Raw genomic sequence first — 27322 nt, 5'->3', positions numbered from 1 at the left:
CATAAATACAATACAAATCTAGAAGTAAGCTGAGGTTAAAGTAAAAAAGAAAAAGAAAAAACCTCTAGAGAAATGTGTGTGAGTTAATGACATTCAACAGTATAGTGAACATTTTCTTTTTCTTTTTTTAGAGAAAAAGAAAATGCCCCCCAATGTCTTGTTGCAATTCAAACATATTTAAGCATCAAAACAAAGTTAGTTTTAAGTACAGTGGTATATCGGCGGTGGCTCAGGGGTAGAGTGCCTGGATGGTAACCGTAAGGTTGCCAGTTCGAACCCGGGCTCCCCCAGAGTTACTGTCGAAGGGTCCTTGAGCAAGACACTGAACCCCTAATTGCTCCCGATGTGCTAGTTGGTGCCTTGCATGGTTTCCGCTGCCATCGGTGTATGAATGTGTGTGTGAATGGGTGTGTGTGGCGCTATATAAATGCACCATTTACCATATCTCATATACCACTGTACAGTCTATGATGGGGGTTTTAAGTAACAAAATACCTAATATTATTTCACAAGCCATGAAGGGTCTTTGCTAATGGTCTCATTCTCTGGTCCCAAAATAGCTACGCCACTCGTTCTCTGGCCAACACCAAGATACCTGGAACAACATGAAGACAAAATCACTTAGTCAGGTTTCACCTGCCACAGCGTGCAACACCATCAAATATTGTATCCATGAGTCATCTCTTTAATAATGGCTCAATTCCTAATATAATCTAAGAGGTAGAAAAAAGGTTTAGGTAGGTATAACATATTACCTTCCAGCCACTTCCACCAGGTCCTTGTCAGATACTCTGAAAAGCCTCTCCCTGTGAGCCTGTTTCATCTCATCTGTTACCCCACTCAGGAAATGACCTATACCTGTAACAGGAAGGCATGCAATAGAACGAACATCACGCTTTAGAGGAACAACACATTTTCATTTTAGGACAATAAGGTCTTGAACTCAAAACAATACACCATGTCTTCAAATACACAATTCAGTTTTATAACCATTCTCTGAATATAGCCACACAAAGACAACATAAATCACTATTAATGCTCGGAGGAGAGCAGGGCTGACCTTTGTTTGATGGAGCCACGGGAGAATCTACGGCGGAGAAGACCGACAGCTTGGCCTCATCAATGTCCTGCTGAGAGAACTTGCCCGCCTTGGCCCAGTCCACGCCCTTACGGAAAGCTGACAGGGTCTGCACTGAGTTCGGATCTCTGTGGGAGATAGGAGGAGTTAAGTTATGGTCCCATGATGAAAGCAAAGAGAGGCATCTAAGAAACGTCATACAGACACTAAGAAAGGTGAATTGGGTATTGCAGATTCAGAAAACATGCTTGATAGTCGACATCTTAGCTAAAACTTAGAAGCAATTACAATTAGAAGCTGATAACGACGGATGTATCCTACAGTTCTTTGCGGTGTCCTACGACACGAGACCAGAATTACAGTTGGGATGTATGGGAGTCGACAAGCCTGACAGAACATTTCAAATATAATCTCATAATGGAAATCATATAGCTTATACATAAACAGGTAATAAAGCTGTAGTTTATTCAACTAAATTTAGATGACAGGTTCATTTCTTTACCTGGCATCCTATAGTTTCAATGTGCAGATTATTATTATTATTATCATCATCTTTACATTATAATGTGTAGACTGATTCCAGGTTCTTGGTTTACCTACTGTAAGATCCTAGATTACTGAGGCACTACATTGTCCCTCTGCATTTGATGTATGTGTTTACTTTGCTTACTCCATAAAATTCCATAAAAAGAGATGATGATATATCATAATGATACCACCTACCTATATGAGTAGAAAGTGAAGAGGCCGCTCCCCATTCTCGCTCCACCTCCATAGGCTCCGCCCTTCTCTCTGATCTCACCGTGGAGAAACTTGGCTGTCATCATCCTGGCCAGGATGCACAGACTGACGGAGACAAGGTCAGGAAGAGAGAGCCAGAGAGATATTAATCTGAGTGTTACAGATGGAAATGCATCTAAACCTGGAATTAGATTCAGCGAAAATGACTTGATGGGCTCCGCTCATCATAGGCTCAACTCATGTTGAAATGTCAGCCAATCAAATGACATACTGAAATGTGATCGAATCAAATGTCATTACTGACAAGTGATGCCATACAAAGTCATACTAAGAAGTCATCCACTCAAAGTTCATACGGGAAATCATCTAATCAAAGCTCTTACTGGGAATTCACCAAGTAAAAACATGATCCAGTAATAAGCAATCACACTGTGTAAGCATCAGGTACAGTACAGGTACATTAAGTAGTAAGTACAGTTACCTGGCATAGTCCTGGTGGGTGAATGGTACGGTGCGTATGCACTCGCTGACAAAGTTAACAGGGAAGGGAAGTGGATAGAAAGTCTTCATATGACAAGGCTGGTACTCGGGTTCCTGCAGGGAGACACATGTAGGAAGGAATGTTGTGTTATCAAAGACTGGCTTCAGGATTCAATGAGGTGAATGGATAATATTGCCACATCATCATCATCATCAAACTAAAATCATCAAACTAAAATGTACTCAATGTCTGTCTGTCCGTCTGTCTGAAACACTGCCATTGCTCCTCACTTCCTGCACCAATCACTCTCACTTTTCACACAGCCATTGACCATAATATTATGGAGGTCTTAACAAAGCCCTTTTTCCCATTTAACAAATTAAAAATGAATAATTCCTTTATTATTGAATTAAAATGTCCCCATAGACTTCACATGGGAACATGACACCGCCCCCTAGCATTACACACATCACAGGCCACCGTTCTCGCTGTTACCCCACTGTCATGCTTCCTCTGCTGCAGCCGCAACACAACAAACAGTGGGCGATACAATTTTGCGCCTGGCCCAGCGCTGTACTGCCGACACATTGTCACACCCCTATTTCATGATCAGTAGACTGAATTGTAACATTCCACGACTAGGCGCATTCGCCACATGGTGCTCACGAGGGACACACTGCTGATCACTTTTCCAGTAGCCTAATGAAATGAAATGAAATGAAATCTATATTTACCCAGGGTATCTGGGCTAAGCTCAAGAACTTGTTTCCAGCCAGGCCCTGCTCATAGAACACATTTCATCGTAGTGGTTGATGCCTTGTTCAAGGGCATTTCAGCGGTGGTAATTTTAACGTGTCGGACGGCTGGTTCGAACTGGGAACCTTCCGGTATCTAGACCGCGCCGCTATCCGTTCGGCCACCGCTGCCACGAAAGGTGTTTCAAGACCACAGTCACCACACAATGGAATGTGCGGGTCCATTTGGTTCACTAATATAATCCATGATCTATTATATCGCATTACTCTAAAACGAGATGATGCATCTCAAGGGGCTATCCTTTAAATAAAGTTTCAATATATTACCCACACTGTACATCATTTCCTGTTCATATATTAGAACGGGTAAGGCCCTAGTCATAATGATTTAAAGAACTAATGTATCTGCATAAATTGACAATAAGTGTAATCTACTTACAGAGATGAGTTTCCTGCAGGGCGACACTCCTGGTTCAGCCGAAGGGTCTAGAGGTCTCTGAGAAATTAAAATAGTTATCATGAATCAATCACAGCATATTCTTATACTGTGTCATCATAAAGACAGGACATGGTTGGTTGAACATGGGCAACATATATCAAATTACACTTATTATCCGTTATCCGTGTTAGAACATTACATTACATTCCCTCTCAGCCAAATAAATACACAGGGATATCAACATTGTCAGTGACTAGAGTGGATTTATTATACAGCTGCTTTGTCGAAGCTAAACATTTGAACAGGGAAGTAAACCACTGCTCACTGGCTGGTCGAAAGAAACCATACCTCGACAAGATGAGCTCTGACAGCTTTGCGTTCTTTCCTGTTGATGCCGACGTCTTTTATGAAGTGATCCAACTGCCCCGCTGCATCAGACATTTTCTGAGGTGTAGCATTGACTGCACATCTATGAATAGAAAAAAATATCTATTATCTTTGTACAAAATAATATACAATCTGTAAAAATAATATGAAATGCATGCACATAACACAGAATAGAATTTATAGAAGGCCGGGAATTTTAAACCATCAATAGCCAATATTCAGAAAGATAAGTGGACCCCACCTCATATTGTCAGGGTTGAGGATGTGTCGCTTGATCCTGGGGAGCGTTCTAAGGACCTGGGTGAGGTCGGGCATCTCGGCTATCCGCTTCATGAACTTCACCTGTCAGTAAGATAAAATAATGAAATGTTAATGTGTGTTAGGGTTGTCTGAGAAATCCATTTAGATTTGAGAATATGAACTTGGGAGCACATAGCTATTTATATATATCTCAGTAATACCTGTGAAATAACCTTGTTAGTCGAAATACTGCTGTGTGCTGGCTTAAAAAGATTATTATTATTTATTTTTATTTTACTTAATCGTCCCCTTGAGGAAATTTGTCCTCTGCATTTAACCCATCCCAATGAGCAGTGAGCAGCCATCATGCAGTGCTTGGGGACCAGTTGTAATGCCAGCACCATGGTCAAGGGCAGAGAATGCATTTTTATTTTGTAAATTAACCCATTTAGGCCTGACGTCGAAATGTATAAAATGTATTCTAAATCCTGACAGTTTTCTGTCAGGATTTGCGCCACTCGGTGGCACGCTATGAGCTTGTAGATCTGCTATTTTCCAATAGCTAAATTATAACATAATGTTTAAAACACCAAAAGGGGTTCTCGCCCAGAATGGGTTAACATCGAGACTGACAAAAGGCATCAGAAGAGCAGATCCACAAGCTAGAAATGTGTACTGCCGTGCGCTTTGTGCTTTTGCTACTTTTGAATTAGAATCCTGAAAAGTCAACAGTTTTGGACATTTGAGTTGTCCCCCCAACAGAGACAGAGTCATTAAGTGGTCACCTGGTCCATCCCTCCAAAGGTCTCCTGAAGGTCAGCAGCAGGGCTGAGACTGCGGGCTGCCCGTGACATGGCGTACATGTGACCAGAGTTGGAGATCCCATTGGACAGCTCCTGCGCTGACATCATCACCAGCACCCGGAGACGTTCCTCGTCATCAAAATGGGGGCTGGAGGAAAACATAATAAATATGTTATCAAACACAATAACAAAAGGTATCAGGTTAGAACTCTATTTTCGCACATTTCATATAGTGATGTTCTCTTTCTTTATATCTTAAGTTTCTTTCTTTTTTTTGTTTAGCAAACACCATATGCATATTTGATACGGTTTTGTTATTTGACATTTCACAACCGCTGCTGCGAGCTTGTAAGGGAAATTATTTCACCCACTCTATTACATCTGCATATTTGTGATGTGACAATAAACTTCAGGCCCAAAATTAGTATAAATGCCAGATGCAGTACCTGTTGAATATGTCGCTCCAAAGTTGAAACATATCAGGAAGGTTCCTTTCCAGACAGGATGAGTGCAGGAGCACGCCCTGGTGAAGGGAATGATAGACATTCACTATGATGTGTTTGTATTGGAAAAACTAAAAAAAACATCTCACTACTATATCACCTGATATGTTTGTGTGTTTTATAGTAGAGAAGTATGCAGAGTTAACAATTGATGCAATGTCATCTATACTTCTGTCTGAATGTCAATTTTAGGTCTATATATCTAGAATGTATATTTAGAAGAGCAGGGAAGAAATGTATCTTCAATTCTCAGTCCTCTCCCAGTGATTGTTTTATAGCCAGGAGCCCGATCTCTGCATCCACGTGTACACTGAACAATCCCACCTGTTATTGTGTTTTACTAACCTGCTCATACATGTCCATCTCTGTAGAGTCAGGGAGGATCGCCGTGTTCACAGACATGCCCCCTGTCTTCAGCTCCATCTGCTGGGCCTGCTGTCTGTAGTCCAGAGAGCCACAGCCCATACTGACACACGCACATGCACACACACACACACATTCATCAAGTCATTTCAAGAGTTTCAGTGCGCAGAAGAAACATGCAGCAGCTGCATATTTCACTTTTAATCTACCTACGCAATACGCATGCATGCCAGCATCAGTGGGGACAATTAACATGCATAGGAACGAACACACACACACACACACACACACACACACACACACACACACACACACACACACACACACACACACACACACACACACACACACACACACACACACACACACACACACACACACACACACACACACACACACACACACACACACACACACACACACACACCTGGTGATAACACTACAGAACAGTGGGACGTAGAGCCTGAGGTCCTCAGGCAGTGTGTTGAGACTACACATGGCTCTGAAGTACACCATGCCATTGGTGGGCTGCTCACAGTACTGCACTGGGATGCCACCTGGTGGAGAACAGGAGAGTGACATTCAGCTGTGTGAAACTGTGAACCCTGGCCTCCCAATTCTGGCCATGTCATAATAGGTAAACATTCGACTGAAATGAGCAGATCTACAAGCTCACAACGCATCACACTGAGACACGTTGTGAGATGGTAGATTCAGCTATTTATGGTGAAGAGATTTGGTGTTGGAAAAAGGAGGAGACCACGTACAGGGCTCCAGTGAATGAAGTATATGAACCCCAGCATCCATGTGTTGGGGGGAACATTAGCCAAACATAGCCGTTCCAAGTACAGTCCAAAGTCCAGTTTACCAAGTCTAGAGGGTTTAAGTAGTAATTGATTAAAAATAACATGAATGGGGTTGTGATTAGAAGCTAAGAAGTACTGAACACAGTTAAACGTGTTGGTAGGCACTAGGCAGATATGGAACATCGTAGAACCAGTTTTACCAGCAGATTAAACTATGTCTTGATGATTAAAGTATGTCCTAAATAACTGTGCATGCTGATCGTGCTATCTTGTGATGTCATGTCCATGAAAAAGGAGCGTATATGTTATGTGTACCTAAACCTCTAATCATAGAGGACTCAGTACCTAAACATATGGACCGATGCTGTGATTGTTTACTCTAGCACCGATAAAGTGACAGACTACAAGTCATTATCACTGACACCCGCTTGAGCAACACTTCAACTGCGACTGTGACAATGCAGCTGACTATGCTTGGCTGTTTTATAGATTTTCTCTGCTAGCGTGAAGGCATCATCAGTAGTCCCTTGTCAGTTTAAACTACCTGCAGTTCCCATCTCCAGCGGCGTGACGGGTATTGTGGGTTCGATGTCGGAGACTTTCAGGGCAGGCAGACAGGAGGCGTCCTGGGTCTCACTCTGAGCTTCCAACAGCTGCAAACCTACAGGAGACACAACAGACATAACAACCCTCATTTCCCTTATCATTTACAATGGCAACAACATGGCCCATCAAGTTTTCAACACTAAGTGCTTTGTTTCCCTAAAATGTAAGAATAATTACTGTAATAATTTCATATCAGACCAAATTCATATATCATACCTTTCTCATAGATCTCCTTTCTGTCACTCTCAGACAGATTCTGGGACTTTTGCAGCAGTTTCTCCTCCTCAGCTTTGGCCTGTTTCTCCAAATAGGCATCGTCTGGGCTCATAGACAGGGTAAGCCTGTGGGTGTTCTCCTGTGTGGATGAGGGATTGAATTAAGAATTACATGTAGAAATAACACACAAGTTAAATGAAAATCTGTTAAATACCCAAATAAAGTTTCCTGCAGTGAGAACTTAATATTTTCTTTTAGTTTATGGGTGTTCACCAGGAGCCATGATTGCCCCCCCCCCCCCCCACCCCAATACATCAAACTTGGCACAAACACTGTTGAGCGGTCTGGCATGGGAATGGTCACACCAGGGGCCACGCGTGGTTCCCAGGGGCCACAGCAGTGTTACAGTACATCAGTGTTTAACACTTCAAATGGCCAGTGACTATTGCTCTCAGTGCAATAATTGGACTAGGCTTTCAGCTTGCATGGCAGCCTGACAATCTGGTATGATAGAATTCTACAAATTGTCCAATGGTGGTCTCTCAGTCACCTTGAAGTAGTGTTTGACCATGTCCTGGAGAAAGCGAGGGTTGTCCTTCAGAGTCTGTCTGAACTTGGACACACTGTGGCTGATCTGTAACAGTTCAACTGGGTCTCCATCATGGTTCCAACACGATGCTATGTACTGAAAACACACACACACACACACACACCACACACACACACACACACACACACACACACACACACACACACACACACACACACACACACACACACACACACACACACACACACACACACACACACACACACACACACACACACACACACACACACACACACACACACACACACACACACACACACACACACACACACACACACACACACACACACACACACCATTATCACAGTGTGTCTGGGTTTTGTTTGTACATTGCACGATTAGAAATCATGGTGTCTTTGCTATATTGACATTAAATGACAACCTCAGATTATAGACCAACTGCAGTGAATACCATGACCTACTGCTGAACCGTGTCCTTTGTGTATGTTTGGAGATACTGTAGGAGAATGCCCTCTATCTAGCACTGCTTCCCAAACACTGGGTCGGGACCCAAGGTTCCCTCTATCTAGCACTGCTTCCCAAACACTGGGTCGGGACCCAAGGTTCCCTCTATCTGGCACTGCTTCCCAAACACTGGGTCGGGACCCAAGGTTCCCTCTATCTGGCACTGCTTCCCAAACACTGGGTCGGGACCCAAGGTTCCCTCTATCTAGCACTGCTTCCCAAACACTGGGTCGGGACCCAAGGTTCCCTCTATCTAGCACTGCTTCCCAAACACTGGGTCGGGGCCCAAGGTTCCCTCTATCTAGCACTGCTTCCCAAACACTGGGTCGGGACCCAAGGTTCCCTCTATCTAGCACTGCTTCCCAAACACTGGGTCGGGACCCAAGGTTCCCTCTATCTAGCACTGCTTCCCAAACACTGGGTCGGGACCCAAGGTTCCCTCTATCTAGCACTGCTTCCCAAACACTGGGTCGGGACCCAAGGTTCCCTCTATCTAGCACTGCTTCCCAAACACTGGGTCGGGACCCAAGGTTCCCTCTATCTAGCACTGCTTCCCAAACACTGGGTCGGGGCCCAAGGTTCCCTCTATCTAGCACTGCTTCCCAAACACTGGGTCGGGGCCCAAGGTTCCCTCTATCTAGCACTGCTTCCCAAACACTGGGTCGGGACCCAAGGTTCCCTCTATCTAGCACTGCTTCCCAAACACTGGGTCGGGACCCAAGGTTCCCTCTATCTAGCACTGCTTCCCAAACACTGGGTCGGGGCCCAAGGTTCCCTCTATCTAGCACTGCTTCCCAAACACTGGGTCGGGACCCAAGGTTCCCTCTATCTAGCACTGCTTCCCAAACACTGGGTCGGGACCCAAGGTTCCCTCTATCTAGCACTGCTTCCCAAACACTGGGTCGGGACCCAAGGTTCCCTCTATCTAGCACTGCTTCCCAAACACTGGGTCGGGACCCAAGGTTCCCTCTATCTACCACTGCTTCCCAAACACTGGGTCGGGACCCAAGGTTCCCTCTATCTAGCACTGCTTCCCAAACACTGGGTCGGGACCCAAGGTTCCCTCTATCTAGCACTGCTTCCCAAACACTGGGTCGGGACCCAAGGTTCCCTCTATCTAGCACTGCTTCCCAAACACTGGGTCGGGACCCAAGGTTCCCTCTATCTAGCACTGCTTCCCAAACACTGGGTCGGGACCCAAGGTTCCCTCTATCTAGCACTGCTTCCCAAACACTGGGTCGGGACCCAAGGTTCCCTCTATCTGGCACTGCTTCCCAAACACTGGGTCGGGGCCCAAGGTTCCCTCTATCTGGCACTGCTTCCCAAACACTGGGTCGGGACCCAAGGTTCCCTCTATCTAGCACTGCTTCCCAAACACTGGGTCGGGACCCAAGGTTCCCTCTATCTAGCACTGCTTCCCAAACACTGGGTCGGGACCCAAGGTTCCCTCTATCTAGCACTGCTTCCCAAACACTGGGTCGGGGCCCAAGGTTCCCTCTATCTAGCACTGCTTCCCAAACACTGGGTCGGGACCCAAGGTTCCCTCTATCTAGCACTGCTTCCCAAACACTGGGTCGGGGCCCAAGGTTCCCTCTATCTAGCACTGCTTCCCAAACACTGGGTCGGGACCCAAGGTTCCCTCTATCTAGCACTGCTTCCCAAACACTGGGTCGGGGCCCAAGGTTCCCTCTATCTAGCACTGCTTCCCAAACACTGGGTCGGGGCCCAAGGTTCCCTCTATCTAGCACTGCTTCCCAAACACTGGGTCGGGGCCCAAGGTTCCCTCTATCTAGCACTGCTTCCCAAACACTGGGTCGGGGCCCAAGGTTCCCTCTATCTAGCACTGCTTCCCAAACACTGGGTCGGGGCCCAAGGTTCCCTCTATCTAGCACTGCTTCCCAAACACTGGGTCGGGACCCAAGGTTCCCTCTATCTAGCACTGCTTCCCAAACACTGGGTCGGGGCCCAAGGTTCCCGCTATCTAGCACTGCTTCCCAAACACTGGGTCGGGACCCAAGGTTCCCTCTATCTAGCACTGCTTCCCAAACACTGGGTCGGGACCCAAGGTTCCCTCTATCTAGCACTGCTTCCCAAACACTGGGTCGGGACCCAAGGTTCCCTCTATCTAGCACTGCTTCCCAAACACTGGGTCGGGACCCAAGGTTCCCTCTATCTAGCACTGCTTCCCAAACACTGGGTCGGGGCCCAAGGTTCCCTCTATCTAGCACTGCTTCCCAAACACTGGGTCGGGAGTCGGGACCCAAGGTTCCCTCTATCTAGCACTGCTTCCCAAACACTGGGTCGGGAGTCGGGACCCAAGGTTCCCTCTATCTAGCACTGCTTCCCAAACACTGGGTCGGGACCCAAGGTTCCCTCTATCTAGCACTGCTTCCCAAACACTGGGTCGGGACCCAAGGTTCCCTCTATCTAGCACTGCTTCCCAAACACTGGGTCGGGACCCAAGGTTCCCTCTATCTAGCACTGCTTCCCAAACACTGGGTCGGGGCCCAAGGTTCCCTCTATCTAGCACTGCTTCCCAAACACTGGGTCGGGAGTCGGGACCCAAGGTTCCCTCTATCTAGCACTGCTTCCCAAACACTGGGTCGGGACCCAAGGTTCCCTCTATCTAGCACTGCTTCCCAAACACTGGGTCGGGGCCCAAGGTTCCCTCTATCTAGCACTGCTTCCCAAACACTGGGTCGGGACCCAAGGTTCCCTCTATCTAGCACTGCTTCCCAAACACTGGGTCGGGACCCAAGGTTCCCTCTATCTAGCACTGCTTCCCAAACACTGGGTCGGGAGTCGGGACCCAAGGTTCCCTCTATCTAGCACTGCTTCCCAAACACTGGGTCGGGACCCAAGGTTCCCTCTATCTAGCACTGCTTCCCAAACACTGGGTCGGGACCCAAGGTTCCCTCCATCTAGCACTGCTTCCCAAACACTGGGTCGGAACCCAAGGTTCCCTCTATCTAGCACTGCTTCCCAAACACTGGGTCGGGACCCAAGGTTCCCTCTATCTAGCACTGCTTCCCAAACACTGGGTCGGGACCCAAGGTTCCCTCTATCTAGCACTGCTTCCCAAACACTGGGTCGGGACCCAAGGTTCGGTCGCTGACCAATTTTTATGGGTCTCTTTATTTATTTATTTCCTACATATTGTTTTTAATTATTATTATTTCAAAACATTTTCAAATAACATTCCCAGAAAAGCAAAAGGGCAAACATCTAATCTCTCTTTTGGGTAACAGGCTAAAAGGTTTGGGAACCAGTGCTCTATAGAATGCTGACAGAAAAATAAACAGGTTTAGAGCTGCCCCACCCTGGACAGTCTATGGAAATGTTAACATCCCTGATTTTGTTTATGTACACCGTTTTGGAATCGTTTCTTTTGGTATACAGCAACATAAGTAGCAGTAGATGTAACAAAAGATAATTCAAGGATAAAATGCACAGAAACATATTGCGATATGCTGGCATTTTGAGCAGTATAATACTGTATCGCACCATTTCACAAACAGGGTTCGGGACCCATTTGTGGGTCGCAGACACATTTTTATGGGTTTCCTACATTTTGTTTTTAATTATTATTATTGCAAAACGTTTCATGAATTCAAAACAAATTCTATGATTTTTTTACAGTAATTTCATGAAGATAATAAAATAAAAATCAAAGAAATTATATAAATTAGAAAACTCAAGCTCACAACGCTGCGTGAAGTGACGCATTGCGAGCTTGTAGATCTCCAATTGTCACTATTTTGGGTCAAACGTCTAAAGTCTGGGAACTACTTCTGTATACAGAACATTTGCTCAGTGTTTGTGGTGGAGGTCAGAGTCAGACCGTAAATATGTGGGAGAAAGACAGTCAAGGCTGTGCTTGTGGTCGTATAAACAATGTGATATTTACAATTCCATTTAATTGGTTATTTTCTTCACTGTTATTTCTTTACTAAGACACTTGAGGCTTTCATCAGAGCACTGAGGAACCATACGTTTCTTTTTATCTGCCTCAGTAAATAAAATATTTTTTGCATTTTCTTGTCATTCTGCAAGTATGTTCTGCAAGTAAGTCAGGAGCTGTGGTGAATGGTGATACGTACTGCTTGGTCTTAAGCACAGTGGAATCAATGTATGGATTAGCTTTTCATTGGAATTGGAGAGAGAGGATATTTATGAATACAAATAATGTCTGTACTTACTGAGGCCAGAGACAGGCCAAAGCTTGTAGACTGATGTTTCATCTGGATCTCTATCTTATGGAGAAGGGCCTCGATCCTCTCCTCTTCAAAGCCATTCCTGCGTTAGCAGATCAGTATAAATGATAATTATCAAACTATTAAAATTAGATTCCACTGCATGTGGTATTTATTCATTTACATTACATTCATTACATAGATATAATACTACATATGTATTATACTGTACACACTCGATGATGTCATCAATGGTTTGGTTGATGATGTGTTTGACTCTCTCGATGTCCTCTTCTGCCATTCCCTGGAGTCCAATGCTGAACGATGCCTCTTTGGTGCTGCCATCATAACTGGACAACACAAGATTTTACATGAAAACATGTAAACAGCATTTGACACATAAGAAAGTTGAAATCACGTTGTACGTGAAATATGTTTCTCGTAGTGCTGGTGTACAGTGGACATACCCTACGACAGAGGAGAAGTCTGTTCCCAGCTTGGGTTCAATGAGGGCCTTGTAGAACGGAGAGTTGGGTCCGGAGATCATCAGAGACGACAACAAGCTGAGAGTGAAGCCTTCGAATGTATCTGTGATGCTGGACAGAGTGAACACAACACGTGTTAGTGAATGTATCTGTGATGCTGGACAGAGAGAACACAACACGTGTTAGTGAATGTATCTGTGATGCTGGACAGAGAGAACACAACACGTGTTAGTATTGAATGTATCTGTGATGCTGGACAGAGAGAACACAGCACTTGTTAGAGAATGTATCTGTGATGCTGGACAGAGAACACAACACGTGTTAGAGAATGTATCTGTGATGCTGGACAGAGAACACAACATGTGTTAGTGAATGTATCTGTGATGCTGGACAGAGAGAACAACACGTGTTAGAGAATGTATCTGTGATGCTGGACAGAGAGAACACAACACGTGTTAGAGAATGTATCTGTGATGCTGGACAGAGAGAACACAACACAATGTATCTGTGATGCTGGACAGAGAGAACACAACACAATGTATCTGTGATGCTGGACAGAGAGAACACAACACAATGTATCTGTGATGCTGGACAGAGAGAACACAACACAATGTATCTGTGATGCTGGACAGAGAGAACACAACACATATCTGTGATGCTGGACAGAGAGAACACAACACGTGTTAGAGAATGTATCTGTGATGCTGGACAGAGAGAACACAACACGTGTTAGAGAATGTATCTGTGATGCTGGACAGAGAACACAACACGTGTTAGTGAATGTATCTGTGATGCTGGACAGAGAGACCACAACACATGTTAGTGAATGTATCTGTGATGCTGGACAGAGAGACCACAACACATGTTAGTGAATGTATCTGTGATGCTGGACAGAGAGAACACAACACGTGTTAGAGAATGTATCTGTGATGCTGGACAGAGAGAACAACAACACGTGTTAGAGAATGTATCTGTGATGCTGGACAGAGAGAACACGACACGTGAATGTATCTGTGATGCTGGACAGAGAGAACACAACACGTGTTAGAGAATGTATCTGTGATGCTGGACAGAGAGAACACAACACGTGTTAGTATTTTATCCCAAGACAAAATACACCCATTTCTAATGTTTGTTACAATGAAGCCAACAAACCGTTTACATATGATGATCATTGATGACCATGTTTGTTCCATTCTATTGGAGTCTATTCCAGTATGTCATGAAACAACATGAGCAGACACTGTAACTGATCCTTATTGATGGTCTTTAATCAATGAACAGGATTATGTCCAAATAGCTTTAAGATTTTACACAGTGAATGTTAAATCATCTCTGCCTTTTAAAGAGAAGCACTGTACTTAATATTACAGTAACGTGTATTTATTTAGCATTAAAAAAGGGGGTGTCAGGCACCACAATAATACCGTATACTGAGCCACCACAAGTTAAATTCCTATACGGTGACAGCCCTAACTGGTAGGACTTACTCTCCCAGTAGATAGCTCATACACAGTGTGTTCTGGTAGGACTTACTCTCCCAGTAGATAGCTCATACACAGTGTGTTCTGGTAGGACTTACTCTCCCAGTAGATAGCTCATACACAGTGTGTTCGGGTAGGACTTACTCTCCCAGTAGATAGCTCATACACAGTGTGTTCTGGTAGGACTTACTCTCCCAGTAGATAGCTCATACACAGTGTGTTCTGGTAGGACTTACTCTCCCAGTAGATAGCTCATACACAGTGTGTTCTGGTAGGACTTACTCTCCCAGTAGATAGCTCATACACAGTGTGTTCGGGTAGGACTTACTCTCCCAGTAGATAGCTCATACACAGTGTGTTCTGGTAGGACTTACTCTCCCAGTAGATAGCTCATACACAGTGTGTTCTGGTAGGACTTACTCTCCCAGTAGATAGCTCATACACAGTGTGTTCTGGTAGGACTTACTCTCCCAGTAGATAGCTCATACACAGTGTGTTCTGGTAGGACTTACTCTCCCAGTAGATAGCTCATACACAGTGTGTTCTGGTAGGACTTACTCTCCCAGTAGATAGCTCATACACAGTGTGTTCTGGTAGGACTTACTCTCCCAGTAGATAGCTCATACACAGTGTGTTCTGGTAGGACTTACTCTCCCAGTAGATAGCTCATACACAGTGTGTTCTGGTAGGACTTACTCTCCCAGTAGATAGCTCATACACAGTGTGTTCTGGTAGGACTTACTCTCCCAGTAGATAGCTCATACACAGTGTGTTCTGGTAGGACTTACTCTCCCAGTAGATAGCTCATACACAGTGTGTTCTGGTAGGACTTACTCTCCCAGTAGATAGCTCATACACAGTGTGTTCTGGTAGGACTTACTCTCCCAGTAGATAGCTCATACACAGTGTGTTCTGGTAGGACTTACTCTCCCAGTAGATAGCTCATACACAGTGTGTTCTGGTAGGACTTACTCTCCCAGTAGATAGCTCATACACAGTGTGTTCTGGTAGGACTTACTCTCCCAGTAGATAGCTCATACACAATGTGTTCTGGTAGGACTTACTCTCCCAGTAGATAGCTCATACACAGTGTGTTCTGGTAGGACTTACTCTCCCAGTAGATAGCTCATACACAGTGTGTTCTGGTAGGACTTACTCTCCCAGTAGATAGCTCATACACAGTGTGTTCTGGTAGGACTTACTCTCCCAGTAGATAGCTCATACACAGTGTGTTCTGGTAGGACTTACTCTCCCAGTAGATAGCTCATACACAGTGTGTTCTGGTAGGACTTACTCTCCCAGTAGATAGCTCATACATAGTGTGTTCTGGTAGGACTTACTCTCCCAGTAGATAGCTCATACACAGTGTGTTCTGGTAGGACTTACTCTCCCAGTAGATAACTCATACACAGTGTGTTCTGGTAGGACTTACTCTCCCAGTAGATAGCTCATACACAGTGTGTTCTGGTAGGACTTACTCTCCCAGTAGATAGCTCATACACAGTGTGTTCTGGTAGGACTTACTCTCCCAGTAGATAGCTCATACACAGTGTGTTCTGGTAGGACTTACTCTCCCAGTAGATAACTCATACACACTGACACAGTGTGTTCTGGTAGGACTTACTCTCCCAGTAGATAGCTCATACACAGTGTGTTCTGGTAGGACTTACTCTCCCAGTAGATAGCTCATACAGTGTGTTCTGGTAGGACTTACTCTCCCAGTAGATAGCTCATACAGTGTGTTCTGGTAGGACTTACTCTCCCAGTAGATAGCTCATACAGTGTGTTCTGGTAGGACTTACTCTCCCAGTAGATAGCTCATACACAGTGTGTTCTGTCTGGCGGGGTCTGGAGCCAGGGCATCAGGGCTGCATGTCACATGGTCCTCCCTCTGGGGGAAAACAAACACATGCTGAATAATACCCAACACACAGTTGGACCATTTTAATCCTATTTAAAGGTTATGGCTGAAAGGATGAAAATAACATTATGCGAATTATCAATATGTTTTACTTTTTGATCATCTTCTATGAAATACATTAAATAATACAATTATTGTCTTACGGGGTTGGTCCAGTGGGGCTGGGAGGGGACCTGTGTGTTGGGCTCCATGTGTTCGAACCTAGACAAAGCATCCTCATTGATCTGTTTGAGATGCTGCTCCAATGGCAGGTCTCCATAGGTGAAGAATCTGGGCAGAGGTGGGGAAGGGTACGAATACAATTGACAATGATGCCAACACATAGGGTACACATAGATGACAGCTTACAACCTTTCTCATATTGCTAGGATGTGTCAGAATCTGTATGTGTGTATGTGTGCTCGTAAAGCTAGCATTTCTGAGGCATGGCTGTGTGTGTACCGGGCATTGCTGGGGTGATAGTGCGTGGCGTGGAAGTGCTTCAGTTGTTGCCAGGAGAGGTCAGGGATGTCCAACGGCTCTCCTCCTGACACCACAGAGTAAGTGTGGTCTGGATACAGCTTATTCTGCAGGTGCTGGGCGTACACACGCTCATTGTCCGACTGGGAAAACAAAAACATCACTTAATGTTGTAAGGAAAGTACAGTTACAGGTTTAGATCAGGTCTGGAAATACTGCAATGCTGGACGTCTATCATTGCTGTACAAAATGCGAGGCTGTGTTGCTGTTCTCCTTATACTTGTTCAGGAAGGGTAGCCCTTTTGGTGTTTTACCCCTTCAGGACGGGAACCCATTTTGGGGTTCTTGTTGCTATGTACAGTATATTGTAATTGTTGAATTCATATTGGAACATTTTCAGAAAACTTAGTTCAGAGGTGTGCGAGATGTGTTTTGCTGATTAAAAACATCAAAATCGGGTTACTTGTCATTTGGAGTATTATTACGGGGGGAAAAGTGTTGTGTGCCTCAGTCTAGACTAGAGCGATGTGTAGAAAATAGAAAGTTACTCAATTGAGGCACATTTCTCTGTCTATCCTATCCACTGCTCACTCTAGAGACAGAACACTGCTCACTCTAGAGACAGAACACTTTAAGAAAATGGTTTCACATAATACTCCAAATGATGAGTAAGTCAAGAGTACTCTTTGTAAACTGTTTGTATTGCAGTCTAATATTCTATATCTCTTAATTACTCCCTAAATGAATAACAATCTTTGCATAAATTATGCTTAAAAAATCAAATCACAGGCAACATGCATAACACCTACACACAAATCTCATCCATGTACCCATGGGTTTATCCACGACTGATGTAGTGAGGAAGCTTGGTGACAGATACAGTGTCAGTGAACTTACAAAAGCCCCCTTCATTTCGTTGAACACGATTCCTTTAAACACGAGAGGGGAGTTTGGGTCTTTAGGATCCTCATTCTCCAGCCTCCAGCCCTCCTGCCTGGAAGATTAATACACATCATTATGGTTCTAGCAGAGCCGGATTAAATAGAACTGGCAAATACTTGTTGTGGTCCGTTTCAACCTGCTTAGAGAGCCAGAGATGGGTGGGAGTGAGGTTCACCACATAGGAAAGTACTCAGGATGGCCAGAATGTTAGGACAAACAGAGAAGAGCATTTTGAAAGTCAATTTAACATACTTTTCTGTGACTGACTTAACGGACTGTCTGAGGTGTTTTGATGTGATAGAACCCACGCACCTAGTACGCCAAACAGGTTAACACAAACATCATTTAGATCTGCCATATTAGCTACAAAATGCTCACCAAAAGTCTTGCTCTCTTAGACATGGAAAAAACACTGCGTCAAGGTACACTGACAGAAGATTCTGGAAGTCCTTCGCATTTTGGGTGGAGAATGGGTACATGGTGTAGTCACTGGCTATGAATAAAGAATTACAATGATACATGTTGATTAACAAACAAGGTCTAGCTGATGAATACTAACTGCACACTACAGTATAAGGTTTATATGACATTGCAGAATATATACATTCAAAAAGTAGATTGTCTATTAGACATCAGTCTAATCTCATAACATAACCCTGGTCCCGGATATAGCAGATAATGGCTGGAAAGTACCATTATGAAATAAGTATCAAAGTGTGTAAATCTGCATGTCTTATACAATCATGACATGTCACATTGTATAATGGGGGAAAAAAGGTCAAATCTTGACTGTGTGACTTGAATTGACTACCTGTCAGCTGTCAGATTGTGCAACGACTTACGACTATCTATGCAATGATATCAATGTATGCTTGGATGTTTTAACCTTCAGAAAACAAAAACGTAAAGGCAGAATAGACCTGTGTTGGCAATTGTCCAATGGGAGATGATAATACCAACATGCCATTTGTCACAAAACTGTTTTTAAAAACGCCTTCTAAATTCTAACCTACGTTTTCTCATTATTTTAATGTTGCTATATACGGTACATAGCAACATCTAAAATGACACAGATGCTTTCCCGGATTTAAACTGGGTATAACAACTCTTTCCAGGTCTAAATGGGCTAGTAGACAGTGATTGATACCATGAAACCTGTAGCTGTTATAATGGCCTCATGAATTATATCTATTAAAAAAGATATAATAAATATATATATAGGATAGAATAGCTGGGTACAGTGTGTACGCATACGCTTTTGTGAGTGTATAAATGTATGTCCTCAAGGGTCAACCTTGACCCTCGACTGTCTTGTACAGTATATGCTTGACTATTTATTTTATGTTATTTTTTTGATACACAAAGAAGGGGTAGGACTGGGTTGGGATTCGGAACCGGGTCCATTTCAGACCCGGTTCCGACATTGCGGATCCGGAGCCGGTTCCATCGTTTTTTTATTAACGGTTCCCCAAACGGTTCTCATCAGTCGTCATTTAGCTCCGCTGTGTCTGTGTGTGCATGCAAGCAGAGCCTGGGGTGACGTCACCCCACCTACAGAGTGAGTGGGGTCGGGGAGGATACGCCCACCCACTGTTCTGTGCATTCAGCGACCGCCGCGGAGCGAGTGGGACACTGGGACAGTATGTCGCACAGATCTCTCTCCAAAGTGTGGTTAACAGAGAGGGAAATGACTGAGGCTGAGCAGTGAGCACGCAAAGTGCAATAAATGCGATGCTATAGTTCCCTCTGCAAAGGTTGTTGCAACTTGTACCACGTCCACATTGAGGAAACATCTCAAAATCAATATGCCTACACGAGTCCACAACTCACGAGAATAATCTAGGCAGATCGCGTTTGTGAGCCATGCGGAAAGCCGTGCCCGCTCTCCCCGCAGCTTCACCACAGCCGACGGGGGACGATCTGATGCAAGGCTGGTTTACTTTCCCCAGGCTAGTAACGTAATAGAAAATAAAAACTACTAACGTCTACAGAGCTTTTCATTAGGCGTATTGTACAACTGTTGTTAATGGTGTTAATTTAGAACGCCAATGACTCGACGTCTTTCTGTCTGATATTTTATGAATCACGTTAACTATAGAGCCAAATCAATTTGTCTGCACTTATTTTTTACAACTTATAAGCAACTCAACTGCTTTTGATTTGGCTCTAAATTAATCGCGTGACTGTTGAGAGCCCAGCGTTTAGGTGCATATACCTCCATAGATTGATTACTTTATAAACAGTTTGCAGAAAAAAGCACAGGAACGTAGCCTATACAGTTCAATACAAGGTATGCTAAAAGGATTTTATAATCCAAGAAAGCACTGACTTGTTTCCATTAGGGTAAGGGGTCCTTCATATTACATTAATCTGAACATTAAAGACAACATTTGTCACCACAACAATATCATTATTGCAATGTGTACTGTATATTTAATATACAGTAGGCTACAAATTGCAATATACAGTACAAATTGCAACAATGATATTGTTGTGGTGGCTAGCTGCTGGTGGTGGTGGTGAAGTTTAAATAATAGTGCCACCTCATAATTGTAAAGTGCATTTTCAATAATTGAATTAATTAATTTGTGTTTATTATGTACTTGGTTAGGTTAGTTATAATATAAGTATAATCTATGTCAGAAAAAAGGGGGAAAAAATAATATTAGGATCCGTTAAGGGAACCGTTAGGAACCGGAACCGTTAAGAGGGATCCGGGAAGGATCCGGAACCGTTAAAATCCTAACGAATCCCAACCCTAGGTAGGACCCGATAAGTTTTTAACTAAACTTCTTCCTATCCCTTTTTTTTTTAGATATCCCTTGTTTTATTTCTTGTTTTATTATTATTTTAAATCTAGTTCTTCCTTTATTTCCATTGCCTGTTCTTTTATGTTTTAATATGTTCGAAATAAATAAATAAATGAATGAATGAAATGATGAATGCTTTGGTAACAATGTGGAAATTCTGTGACTGGGACAACGTTAAGACAGTCAATTTCGTACACAGTGATGCATTTCTCATTGCACGCAGTACCACAGCGTCGGCCTAAAGATTTTTCAGGAGCCTGCACATGCATCGATCAAAAACAACCCCTAAGTTCACATCTCTAAACAAAGTTTACAAAAAAGTGCAGTGTCGCACTAGCGTAGCGTGAAATAACAGGAATGAGCCTGGATGCATATCAATGATACATTGTGTGACCTGCTAAATCCTAGTGTAGGTGACATGCATGTGACGTCATTAAAATAGCGTACCATGAAAGATTAAATCACTGATGCAACACTGATCGTACAGTGTGGTAAATAGTAAATGATCAGTGTGTGGTCAAATGGTGTGGTGGTCTCAATAAGCCCACACATTGAGACACATTCCACATTGTACCTGTAAAGGCGTTCATGAATGTGGAGAGGGATCTGTTGAGCATCTTGAAGAAGGGGTCTCGGCAGGGGTACTTCTCTGAGCCACACAGCACGGTGTGTTCCAGAATGTGTGGGACCCCCGTACTGTCCATGGGAGTGGTCCTGAGCTGAACGCTGGAACAGTAAGAGTACAGTAAACCTGGGGGAACTACTGCATGTGTAAATATATCGTTGCTGTCGGGCAGAAATCTATCTCCATTTTAAAACTTTGTGTTTTTTTTAAATGTACAGTATGTGTATGTGTATGTATGCCCTACTTGAGCATGACACAAAAGTAGAAAAAGTAGCAGATCCACAAGCTCGAAATGCTGCGTGAAGAGACGCACTTTGAGCTTGTAGATCTGCTATTTTTGAATTTGAATCCTGAAAAGTAAGTTTTGGACATTCAATCCGACCGAGACAATACACAACAGTGACGGTGTTTTGAGATGCTGTGTGTCATGTTATGATATCAAGCTGATTTTGACCAACCTGAAGAGATTGTTGGAGTCATCTCTGGCAGCATGCAGATACTGGGCTCCTGTTTTGTCATGGGTCAACTTTACCGCTGTGAGGAACAGGTCAGGGACCGCTACAACCTGGGCAAATGAATGACAGAGAATTGTAAGTTTTGACTTACAATAAATTCTGCTAATGATAAAGTAGCCAGCGTTCATTTATTTATTTTCCAAGCTGTCATACTGGAGTGTCGTCAGTGTGCTCTTCTGAAAAAACTTCTAAATGTTTGAACATCTTGCTATGCCTACAAAAGGGAAGTGGTTAACACCCGAACGCCCGGGGTTATTTAATCCATTAAATCATAGCGCCCAGCGATTTATAGCATATTTATAGCATATATTTATAGCATATTTAGCGACGGACCGGATGTTATCCCGGATGTGGTTGAAGTAGCTTGATGTAGCCAAAACACTCTTGAGGCGATCGGCAACGAGAGGTATGATTAATTCTAACGCGACTAGTGACGGGACCGCGGTGGGCCATCTAACACATAATCTTTTCTTAGAATTGGACGGAATGATTTAGATAAGAGTTATTCACGTTTTAAGATTTTCGATCTAGTCGGCTAGAATGGGGGGGAACATTTTCGATGATGTCCCACCGGAAAATAACAGTGTTGCGCAACAGACGATCGGGTTTGATATCAATAATCTCCGTCCTTTTGATCAATCTCCGTCTTGAGCACTGGGCGTTAGGGCTGCAACTAACGATTATTTTCATAATCGATTCATCGGGCGATTATTTAAACGATGAATCGATTCATCGGATTATGGCACCTTTTTACAATTACCTTTAAAATTTTGCTTCAAGTTATTGTAGGCATGTTGTAACTAACAATAAAGACAATACAAATGAATACTCCTTCAAAATCTATATTTTACCCCCTTTTTTTTATCCATTCCTTGTACTTGTAATGATACTGTAATCTGTAATGTTGACCATGTATATTCTTTCCATTTCTATCTCTGGGACCCCAATTTATTATTATTTTATTTCTATTGTAAAATCAATGTCAATTTTGAGAGTCCATTTGGTTCCATTTTTGCACTCTCTGTTATGATGGTTTACTTGCTAACTATCTATAATTTAGCTGAAACTCCCACTATGAGAACCACTGTCCCACAGACACACACACACACACACACCAGCATGCTAGCTGATAGAGGAAACCGTTCTTATTTAGCAGCCATATTAGCATGTTCTCTAGGCTCTAGTATCACTTATTGCCAAAGTTAAACAGCACTGAACAACTGATCATTGTTAAAGGGGAAAACCACCCATTTTCAACATTTTACTATGTCATTAATATACCTTAGAGCTGTTGTGTGGAAATAATAAAAAAGTTCCCCCATTTTGTGTTTCCTAGAACTGTAATTATGGAAAAAAAATAATTCAGACCTCTAGTTCTAGGAAACGCAGAATGGGGGAACTTTTGTATTATTTCCACACAACAGCTCTAAGGTACATTAATGACATAGTAAAATGTTGAAAATGAGTGGAATGCCCCTTTAAGCAAAACGTTCTGCTTTTGCCCTGTGCCCACTTCAATGCGCTGCTGAGTAACACAGGTGGAACAAATTTGAGGAGCTAACTAGCTACACTGCTAGTGCTCCGTAGCCTGCCTGCAAGCAGCTCACAGATTCAGACTTTGGGGAGCATTTTTGGTCATAACGACAAAAAATATGGACAGTGGCGGCGATGTTTTGGGACCTGTTTGGGGCATTTTGCAACCTGTTGATGAGCTCACAGATCAGCTGTTTTTGCGGAGCTCATCGCAGCCACAGAGCCACTTGACGCTCTCTCTTTCTCTCTCTCTCTGTGTGTGTGTGTGTGTGTGTGTGGGAGACTGAAGTTGGGAGAGAGAGAGGGGTAAATGCGGACGCATGTCGAACCAATGCTCCGTCGGACCATAGTATGCCTCCCTATGCGGAGCGCTCAGGTCACGTTCAAGACAATCTCGTGTTGTTTATACCGACCCGTTGCATATTGATCGTTCAGCCTAGTGCCATTACTGAACGGTAAAAAGAAAGCAGCTTTACGTTAGATTTTAATGTTGGAAAACACCCGCGATTAAATCGATAATCAAATTCGTTGGCAACGAATTTAATTATCGATTTTTATCGATTGAATCGATTCGTTGTTGCAGCCTTACTGGGCGTTACTAATGATAGGGCGGAGAACTCAGTCCTGTGCGCTCAGGGTGTTAAGGTGAGTTTCGTCTTCACTCTGTATACCTCTCTGATGGTGAAGCCATGAATCTTCTGTCCTGCCTGGTACTGCAACGCTCTATCCTTGGCGGAGGTGCTCTGCAACCTGCATGAACGTTGTCCTCTGAAACTACAAGAGCACAGCTTACTATTAGGACTAGGCCTGGAATGGTTATTACATACATTCACTTTTAATATTATTATTATAATGAATATTTACTACCTCATTCTTGGCATGCACCATGCGATGCGGATGAGGCCTGAAAGCATTGTAAGACTGAACAATATTATGCAAACGTCCTATTAAATACTACTCAAAGGGGACTGGTTCCCTGGGTTTAGGACCTGCCGCAGTGGTGTCCGGTGAGAACTTAACCGGGATGTCTAAATCTATGACACAACAATATCTGGGTTGTAAGGCCAAATATCGCTGTCTTGTACGGAAGCCGTTGGAGTCTCTCCCGAGGAGCATAGCAAATGCTGCTTGAATAACCTCAAAGGCAACAATCACTCTTTATAATAGAGTCGGCTGAATTCCTGTCACGATGACGACGATGCCAGTCGTCCATATCTATATATGTGCTAAGTGGGCTAAGTGAACCGTTGCACCCCTACTATCTATCTATCTATCTATAAATGCACCATGTCTCTGTCTGTCTCCATATATGGGCATAACAGGGACACAGACAGATGGGTGGAATGGGTACTCTGACACGGGTACAACGGGTATTGCATAGCCGGGTGGGGCATGGATCTCCAACTTCCATCGTTACCGAGGGTGCTCTACAGCCGGGCACCGGTCTAGTACTATAAAGGGCGCATGCATAAAGTGAGTGGCAGATCGAGTGGAAAAATCGAGTGGCAAAGTGAGTTTACGGTAGTTTAATGCAGATAGGACTTTTCTGTTTGGATATACGAGCTGTCAAGGCCAGAAAATAGTTTTTGTTTACCACTCAGTAGGCGTTCCCGCATAACTTCTGGGTATGATATGATGTCACGCGCATACCCTCTATAGTATAGTATAAATATTCAATATATATATATTTATATCATTTTATCACTTTGATGGTCATGATTCACCAGGATCCTGGATGGCTCGACTCTTTCTAATTGATATAAATATTTTTGTAAATCCCTATGGGAAAAAATAATTGGAGCACTGGTAGATTTGATGAATTCCTGTTCTGTTCTTTGACTATATAGAAGTGTCTATTTGTACGTCTCTAAATGTTTTGATGAATTGAACATGGTGGACCCTCTTGTAAACAAGTGTAATGCTTAATTGGGTCGTCCACTCACAGTTAAATGGTAAATGGTGCATTTATATAGCGCCTTTATCCAAGGCGCTTTACATAGATTGTGCATTACATTCACCCATTCACACCATAGAGTATATATATAATAGAGACTGAACTGGCGCGAAGCTCCGCCCCCCCAGCTATTCATGTCAGTGGAAGTTGCTCAGTGGCGTTTTGAAGCACCCGGAAGACTGCCGGAAGTACCGTCTCAGAACGTCTACTTCCGCATTTGACCACCAAATTTTGGTGGTCAAATGCGGAAGTGCAACCGAGCGCTCAATGTTAAAGCCCAGCTGCACGGGGTTTCCCGGTCATGAATCCACGGGTCCGCCTGTAGTCCCTCCTCCTACCACTAGGGCCCAGAGCTTCAACGTTGGAAAGTCTGCCTGCCCCCTTGATTCACACCATAGAGTATATATATAATAGAGACTGAACTAGCGCGAAGCTCCGCCCCCCCAGCTATTCATGTCAGTGGAAGTTGCTCAGTGGCGTTTTGAAGCACCCGGAAGACTGCCGGAAGTCCCTCCCAGGACCTCAACTTTGAGGTCCTGAGTGACGTAGGGCAACCGAGCGCTCAACGTTAAAGCCCAGCTGCACGGGGTTTCCCGGTCATGAATCCACGGGTCCGCCTGTAGTCCCTCCTCCTACCACTAGGACCCAGAGCTTCAACGTTGGAAAGTCTGCCTGCCCCCTTGATTCACACACACATTCATACACCTTTTGCGGCGGAAGCCATGCAAGGTACCAACCAGCACATTTAGCAGTCGTTGTATTGAGTTTGTGCTTGAAATGTACTGTAATTCTGCAAACTGTTAATAAATATTTAAATCAATCAAAGTTTTCGGTGGGTCCAGAAGTAGGCGTTCCCTCGTAACTGTTACTATAGTATACTATACAAGTATGTGCGGTGTTTTAATTCATCACACCTGACCTGTTGATTGAGTGTCCCGCCCCCATACCCTATCAGCTCACTGGTGGAAGTAGTGGAGAGAATGTGGTCTGGGTGGGGAAGTGGATATTTATCTACACGTTTTCTGCCATAACTTTTAAATGGATATGAAACTTAACTAGATGACCCCAACTCAACTCGTAGGAATTCATTTTTGGGTGAGTTAAGTATACAATATACACACACACACAGCGACACCGTGCATACGCAACGTGTAATGCTGCCGCTGCCCGCTTTGAGCATACACACAGGGGGAGCTGGGAATATGGAATATGATATCACAGCCATTCTGGGGCAATTAGGACGAGTTTACGGTGGGGTTGCAATGTTGCATCAGTTGTTCATTGCGTTATAGAACAACTTACGAGCGTCATGTGAACCATGGCTAGTTGTTTATTAGCCCCTTTCGGGACCCTTGCCATGTTACCTTTTCTGTACCGTCTCCCCAAATACAGAAAAGGTAGCCACATGGCGCTCGTACTGTTTTATACTGTATTATGAGAATGTGTTGCAACCAGGGCTATGGCTACAGAAAAGGTAAACAAGGGTCCCGAAAGGGTCTATAGTTGTTTATAATAGTTCTCTCACCTTAGACATCCAAGTTTCTGGAGCACCGTTTTCGTTTGCCGAAACATCTCTTCTTATTGTCTCTCAAATGTAGACCAATAACGGTTCCAACTCATAAAACATCTATTATTGTCAAATATGAATCTAAATGTGTTACAGAGCATCCTGTGTCCATGCATGCCCTCTCTCTCTCATGCCTGCTGGAGCTGACACATTGGGTCGGTGGTGCGCATCGACACGAAGGAGCACCTGCGCGGAGCACGGATCGTAAACTAGTAAGTGACCGGCGTCATTCCATTGAGCTATGCGTTATTCCCATCCACATGGCTTTGAGATCGACGAACACAACAGCCTCGTTGAGCAACTCTCGGCGTCCGCGACATACTCTAAGGTCCGCGATCGTT

General features: G+C 43.9%; 1 protein-coding gene across 1 annotated transcript; it reads right to left on the bottom strand.

Moving 5' to 3' along the window:
* Window positions 1-21: 21 nt before the first annotated feature.
* Window positions 22-27322, bottom strand: pitrm1 (pitrilysin metallopeptidase 1). Its single transcript, XM_079529826.1, has 27 exons — window positions 26940-27322; window positions 24132-24234; window positions 21871-21977; window positions 21362-21513; window positions 18356-18470; window positions 17933-18029; window positions 17018-17178; window positions 16720-16846; window positions 16458-16546; window positions 13154-13282; window positions 12923-13036; window positions 12693-12789; window positions 7969-8103; window positions 7419-7557; window positions 7141-7257; window positions 6218-6347; window positions 5773-5893; window positions 5371-5447; window positions 4907-5072; window positions 4123-4223; window positions 3843-3963; window positions 3495-3551; window positions 2301-2413; window positions 1802-1924; window positions 1061-1206; window positions 756-858; window positions 22-595 (listed from the first exon to the last, which is right to left on the bottom strand). Exons 1-27 carry the CDS (start codon window positions 26984-26986, stop codon window positions 502-504), a joined length of 3081 nt encoding a protein of 1026 aa, XP_079385952.1. The 5' UTR covers window positions 26987-27322; the 3' UTR covers window positions 22-501.

This window comes from Electrona antarctica (genome assembly GCF_951216825.1).
Source record: "Electrona antarctica genome assembly, chromosome: 19".
In the NCBI taxonomy this organism is placed as follows: domain Eukaryota; kingdom Metazoa; phylum Chordata; class Actinopteri; order Myctophiformes; family Myctophidae; genus Electrona; species Electrona antarctica.
The sequence above is the reverse complement of the archived record's forward strand: the minus strand, read 5'-3'. Positions and strand labels throughout refer to the sequence as shown.

Excerpts from the sequence above, each read along its gene's own strand:
- pitrm1 (XM_079529826.1), bottom strand. The coding sequence starts at position 26,986 with ATGTTTCGGCAAACGAAAACGGTGCTCCAGAAACTTGGATGTCTAAG. Across the intron at positions 16,847-17,017 it reads TATCACCCCAGCAATGCCCG|ATTCTTCACCTATGGAGACC; the intron begins GTACACACACAG and ends ACCTCTGCCCAG. Across the intron at positions 596-755 it reads CTGGTGGAAGTGGCTGGAAG|GTATCTTGGTGTTGGCCAGA; the intron begins GTAATATGTTAT and ends ATGTTGTTCCAG.